This window comes from Lampris incognitus, chromosome 3, assembly GCF_029633865.1.
Source record: "Lampris incognitus isolate fLamInc1 chromosome 3, fLamInc1.hap2, whole genome shotgun sequence".
NCBI classification, from domain to species: domain Eukaryota; kingdom Metazoa; phylum Chordata; class Actinopteri; order Lampriformes; family Lampridae; genus Lampris; species Lampris incognitus.
Window position 1 is genome coordinate 113,898,730 of NC_079213.1, and position 7,059 is coordinate 113,905,788.

Genomic DNA, 7,059 nt, shown 5'->3' on the forward strand with positions numbered 1-7,059 from the left:
ACAACAACAGTAGTAACATAGTACCACATGTGTAAGGTAGGCGTCGCAGCAGGATGTTTAAGGCAGAAAGTCACAGTAAATAATAAAGGGTGCTTACGCAACTGCTGAGGGGGTAAATGGGAGAGTTGGGGGGCGGATGGGAGGAGGCGCTCTCAGCTCCTCCTCGCGTGACGTTCTGCATATAAAGAGCCTCGAGTCAGCCTGCCGTTAGAACCCAGTGTTGTGTCTCCGTGTGAGAGAGGAGGAGGGTCCGGGCTGCAGTAGAGCACAGACCGTGTGAGAGAGGAGGAGGAGGAGGTCCGAGCCGAAGTAGAGCACAGACCGTGAGAGAGAGGAGGAGGAGGTCCGGGCTGCAGTAGAGCACAGACCGTGTGAGAGAGGAGGAGGTCCGGGCTGCAGTATGAGCACAGACCGTGTGTGAGAGAGGAGGAGGTCCGGGCTGCAGTAGAGCACAAACCGTGTGAGAGAGGAGGAGGAGGAGGTCCGGGCTGCAGTAGAGCACAGACCGTGAGAGAGGAGGAGGTCCGGGCTGCAGTAGAGTACAGACCGTGAGAGAGGAGGAGGAGGTCCGGGCTGCAGTAGAGCACAGACCGTGTGAGAGAGGAGGAGGAGGAGGTCCGGGCTGCAGTAGAGCACAGACCGTGTGAGAGAGGAGGAGGTCCGGGCTGCAGTAGAGCACAGACCGCGAGAGAGGAGGAGTGAGGTGGTCCGGGCTGCAGTAGAGCACAGACCGTGAGAGAGGAGGAGGAGGAGGTCGTCCGGGCCGCAGTAGAGCACAGACCGCGTGTGTGCGGGAGGCGCTGGATATCATGCGCTGCACTATGAGCTACGCGCTGCCCTGCTCGCCGGCGTCCTCGCCCCCCTTCCCGGGCCGCCTGCTGACTTACCGGGGCAGATGTTTCAGGTAACGCGCAGCTGGACGCCGCTGCTTTTGCTGCTGCCCGTGTTGATTCCTACTTGTGGTGCTGCGGAGCTGTGGCTGACGGGTTTCCCGAGTCTGCTTCTCTGATAGACTCGCTTTGGTTTCTGACTCGTCCTGGTTGTGACGGCTCGCCTTCAGACGAGTCTTGTTTACGACCCGGTCCGTGAACTCGTCCTGGTTGTGACGGTTCGCCTTCAGACGAGTCTTGTTTACGACCCGGTCCGTGAACTCGTCCTGGTTGTGACGGTTCGCCTTCAGACGAGTCTTGTTTACGACCCGGTCCGTGAACTCGTCCTGGTTGTGACGGTTCGCCTTCAGACGAGTCTTGTTTACGACCCGGTCCGTAAACTCGTCCTGGTTGTGACGGTTCGCCTTCAGACGAGTCTTGTTTACGACCCGGTCCGTGAACTCGTCCTGGTTGTGATGGTTCGCCTTCAGACGAGTCTTGTTTAGGACCCGGTCTGTGAACTCGTCCTGGTTGTGACGGTTCGCCTTCAGACGAGTCTTGTTTAGGACCCGGTCTGTGAACTCGTCCTGGTTGTGACGGTTCGCCTGCAGACGAGTCTTGTTTACGACCCGGTCTGTGAGTCTATCAGCGGAACGTGGTCCGTCCCGCACGTCCCGCACGTCTGGCGTTGTTGTGCGCATGCGCACTAAGCTCTCTAAATGTTTCCTCACCTTTCAGCACGTACGCGTCCCTTTTATGAAATTAGCGAATGATTTAATAATACTTTTTGCTATTTTCCAAACTAACCGGCCACCGACTTTATTATTATTATTATTATTATTATGACGAGTTGCTTCTCTGCGAGTTTGCAGAACCGCGCGGTCAAACATGTAAAACACATGGTTTAAACGTGTATTAACAGAACTATGACGTACAGCGTTCACCTTGGCCGCAGCATTAGTGGACTATTGACAGACTTCTTACTTGAGCTTTTATTTTTTCAGTCGCAGGAATATCGGGTGGGGGGGGTCTATGAAAGAACAGCCAGGGTTTGAGTTGAAGCCACTTTAATCCTCGTGTTCTGTTCACTGATAAGCGACGGATGTGTTCTTCTTCACTGGTCACATTGAGCCAAGCCACCTTGGGTTTTATGTCGTAATAATATTGATCTAAAAATGCCCAACATGTCTCATCCTTATCTCACATATTAACTTAATATTAACACCCTGTATTGTTTGTAGTTGTCATTTCAAACGGGTCATTTTGACCCAAACAGAACACAACGTGGCTCTCGGACTTATTCGCACGAAATGTTCCTCGCCGCGGAGCTGAACGCTGCTTCTCGCAGCGCCGCCTAGCGGTGCGGGCCGGCACGACACCCCACTCCGCAGCGGGTCGCAGCCGGGCGGTTTCTTCAGACGGATACAGACTCGACCTTTCCCCCAGAAAATCGGTCACCACACTTCACAACGTCGGTTTAGCGGGAGCTGTCGGCTGCTGAAGTAAGTAGTCCGGGTGGAAGTACGTAGTCTGGGTAGTCGTTTGGTTTTTAAACCGGTTTAAACTGGAGACACGGAGAACGAGACGATGGTGGGGCGCTGAGTAGCCGCCTTTCAACAAAGGGCGCGCGTGCCGCCGTCTTCCATCCGGAGCGCGGCGGCGGCGGCTCTGGTGCCGGTTCTGGCGGCGGCTCTGGTGGCTCTGGTGCCGGTTCTGGCGGCAGCTCTGCTGGTGGCTCTGGTGCCGGTTCTGGCGGCAGCTCTGCTAGTGGCTCTGGCGGCTCTGGTGCCGGCTCTGCTGGTGGCTCTGGTGCCGGTTCTGGCGGCGGCTCTGCTGGCGGCTCTGGCGGCTGGTTTAGTGTCGTGTTTCATGTCGTGGCTACTGGAAGACGGGTGTGTGGTCAGTTATTCCGGGCTGTTGATGTCCCGTGTGTGTGTGTGTGTGTGTGTGTGTGTGTGTGTGTGTGTGTGTGTCACGGCGCTCTGAGGGAACATGGCTGTTAAAACAAAGCAACTGCCCGACTTGTTTCATGGGTGCGGTTGGTTCTCCATCGGCAGCCTCTCGTCTGCATGTGGAGACGGTTCTCTGGTGCTACATCTCCCGTTACTACTGCATCTCCCGTTACTACTACATCTCCCGTTAGTACTACATCTCCCGTTAGTACTACATCTCCCGTTACTACTACATCTCCCGTTAGTACTACATCTCCCGTTACTACTACATCTCCCGTTACTACTACATCTCCCGTTACTACTGCATCTCCCGTTACTACTACATCTCCCGTTAGTACTGCATCTCCCGTTACTACTACATCTCCCGTTACTACTGCATCTCCCGTTACTACTGCATCTCCCGTTACTACCGCATCTCCCGTTACTACTGCATCTCCCGTTAGTACCGCATCTCCCGTTACTACTACATCTCCCGTTACTACTACATCTACCGTTACTACTGCATCTCCCGTTAGTACTGCATCTCCCGTTACTACTACATCTCCCGTTAGTACTGCATCTCCCGTTACTACTACATCTCCCGTTACTACTACATCTCCCGTTAGTACTACATCTCCCGTTACTACTACATCTCCCGTTAGTACTACATCTCCCGTTACTACTACATCTCCTGTTACTACTACATCTCCCGTTAGTACTACATCTCCCGTTACTACTACATCTGTTAGTACTACATCTCCCGTTACTACTACATCTCCCGTTACTACTACATCTCCCGTTAGTATTACATCTCCCATTACTACTACATCTCCTGTTAGTACTACATCTCCCGTTACTACTACATCTCCCGTTACTACTACATCTCCCGTTAGTACTACATCTCCCGTTACTACTACATCTCCCGTTACTACTACATCTCCCGTTAGTACTGCATCTCCCGTTACTACTACATCTCCCGTTACTACTACATCTCCCGTTACTACTACATCTCCCGTTAGTACTACATCTCCCGTTACTACTACATCTCCCGTTACTACTACATCTCCCGTTAGTACTGCATCTCCCGTTACTACTACATCTCCCGTTACTACTGCATCTCCCGTTACTACTACATCTCCCGTTACTACTACATCTCCCGTTAGTACTACATCTCCCGTTAGTACTACATCTCCCGTTACTACTACATCTCCCGTTAGTACTACATCTCCCGTTAGTACTGCATCTCCCGTTAGTACTGCATCTCCCGTTACTACTACATCTCCCGTTAGTACCGCATCTCCCGTTACTACCGCATCTCCCGTTACTACCGCATCTCCCGTTACTACCGCATCTCCCGTTACTACTGCATCTCCCGTTACTACCGCATCTCCCGTTACTACCGCATCTCCCGTTACTACCGCATCTCCCGTTACTACCGCATCTCCCGTTACTACCGCATCTCCCGTTACTACTACATCTCCCGTTACTACTGCATCTCCCGTTAGTACTGCATCTCCCGTTACTACTACATCTCCCGTTAGTACTGCATCTCCCGTTACTACTACATCTCCCGTTACTACTGCATCTCCCGTTAGTACTGCATCTCCCGTTACTACTACATCTCCCGTTAGTACTGCATCTCCCGTTACTACTACATCTCCCGTTACTACTACATCTCCCGTTAGTATTATATCTCCTGTTAGTATTATATCTCCTGTTAGTATTACATCTCCTGTTAGTATCACATCTCCTGTTAGTACTACATCTCCTGTTAGTACTACATCTCCTGTTACTACTACATCTCCTGTTAGTACTACATCTCCTGTTACTACTACATCTCCTGTTAGTATCACATCTCCCGTTTGTACTACATCTCCTGTTACTACTACATCTCCTGTTAGTACTACATCTCCTGTTAGTATCACATCTCCCATTAGTACTACATCTCCTGTTAGTACTACATCTCCTGTTAGTACTACATCTCCTGTTAGTATCACATCTCCCGTTAGTACTACATCTCCTGTTAGTATTACATCTCCTGTTAGTATTATATCTCCTGTTAGTATCATATCTCCTGTTAGTATCACATCTCCCGTTAGTACTACATCTCCCGTTAGTATTATATCTCTTGTTAGTACTACATCTCCTGTTAGTATTATATCTCCCGTTAGTACTACATCTCCTGTTAGTATTATATCTCCCGTTAGTACTACATCTCCTGTTAGTACTACATCTCCCGTTAGTACTACATCTCCTGTTAGTACTACATCTCCTGTTAGTATTATATCTCCCGTTAGTACTACATCTCCTGTTAGTACTACATCTCCTGTTAGTATTATATCTCCCGTTAGTACTACATCTCCTGTTAGTACTACATCTCCTGTTAGTATTATATCTCCCGTTAGTACTACATCTCCTGTTAGTATCACATCTCCCGTTAGTACTACATCTCCTGTTAGTATTATATCTCCTGTTAGTACTATATCTCCTGTTAGTACTACATCTCCTGTTAGTACTACATTCCACACCTCTTCCTCTTGGTCGTCTTCTTTAAGATATGATGCTGTGGGTTTTGCTCAGGGCTCAGAAACGTAGCAGCTGTCAGAACGCTGTCAGTCGGCTTAATGGTGGCTTGGGGTGAACCTGGTTACCGACCGTCTTCTCCTTGTCTTCACAGTGCGTCTGGTGCGAGCGTCGTTGCCATCGATAACAAGATTGAACAGGCCATGGTAAGTTCATCCCACCTTTGTGTTCAAACTCTTTAAGGCATTTTATTCAACAAATCTAATTTCTTGATTTATCAACCAAGTGATGAGCTTTAACTAACGAATCTTTTTAATACAGATGAGTGATCTGAATGAACCCTCTTAGATAAGCTCGTTTTGATCTGTTTCACTCTCTGTCTGTCTGTCTGTCTCTCTATCTCTGTCTGTCTCTGTCTGTCTGTGTCACTCTGTCTCACTCTCTCAGGACCTGGTGAAGAGCCACCTGATGTACGCCGTGCGGGAGGAAGTGGAGGTGTTGAAGGAACAGATAAAGGAGTTGTGTGAGAGGAACTCTGCGTTGGAGCGGGAGAACGCCGTTCTCAAGTCGCTGGCCAACACGGAGCAGCTCAGCCAGCTGTCTAATCAGCTTAGCCCAGCCGGCAGCACCTCCCCGCCCCAGCCACAGACCCAGCCCGCCTCCAACGCCGCCACCTCCACCACCATCAATAACCCCCCCACGCACCACGACCAGAGCACCCTCCACCAGCCCAACATCTCCTCTGTGTGAGCCCCGCCCACATCTATAAACACCCCCCCACACACACACACACACACACACACCTCCCACAGGAGGGAGAGGAGGAGAACCCCGCCCCCTCAGCTCCTTAAAGGGAAAAGCGCCCCCCCCTGTGTTGGACCTCCTCTGCCAGGTGGAGGGAGTGAGAGTGCGCCTGTGTGGTTCCAGCAGCATCAGCTGTCTTCATCGCCCAGTCTTTCACGTGCACGAGGAGCCGTTTTATATCAGCGTGCACAGACGCCATCGGGTCGTCCCAGGAGAAAGACAGTCCCCATCCTGTTAAAGCCTCGCCCCTGCAGCCCCGAGGAGCACAAATTAGAGAAACAGACCAGAGGGAGGGAGGGAGGGAGGGGGGTGAAGGGGTGACGGGGGAGGTATGATGGGAAGCAGAGATCCTGGCTTTGTTTTTTGGGTTTTTTTCCCCCATCTGGCTGGAGGACAGACCCGTTCTAGACGCTCCTCAGATCTGCCGGAGCGTCTGCGGTCTAAACGGGTCGACCAGCCGGAGGAGGAGCCACCGTACTCCGACAGAAATCTAATATCATCCATCAGTTCAACTGTTTGTTTTTTATTTTTTATTTTCCTTTTTTTTTTTTTTTTTGCATTTATTTATTTCAGGGCTGCTATTTTTCATAATGAACATGAACAATGTCACACAAGTAATTCTGTCATCGCACACACACCAAATCTCTTTTGGTCTTGGTCGCACATCTGAATTAGTAGAGTCCACCTCACGTAGGCAATAAGATTCATCAGACTTTCTTTTTCCTCCGTCACAGAATACTTCAAACACTACGAGCGGGGAATACATTAGATTTACATCCAGGCTGAATGTACACGTTGTACAGTACATAGTAGTATTCAGAGAGGAGGCTGTACTGCAGCCTGTCACTGAAACAGGGGAGATCTGTGACGGGATGTTTTAACGGCGAAACGCATCGATTCACTTTTGCAGTAGTTTTTTTTTTCCCCTCTCT

The 7,059-nt window shown here is 50.4% G+C and overlaps 1 protein-coding gene across 1 annotated transcript in view; it reads left to right on the forward strand.

Moving 5' to 3' along the window:
- Positions 1-6,439, forward strand: part of LOC130110541 (TSC22 domain family protein 2-like) — a 67,192-nt gene extending 60,753 nt beyond the window's left edge. Inside the window, exons 2-3 of the mRNA XM_056277676.1 lie at positions 5,478-5,529; positions 5,771-6,439. Coding sequence (XP_056133651.1) covers positions 5,478-5,529; positions 5,771-6,073 — 355 coding nt within the window. The 3' untranslated portion in view covers positions 6,074-6,439. The remainder of the gene's footprint in view (positions 1-5,477; positions 5,530-5,770) is intronic.
- The last annotated feature ends 620 nt before the right edge of the window (positions 6,440-7,059 follow it).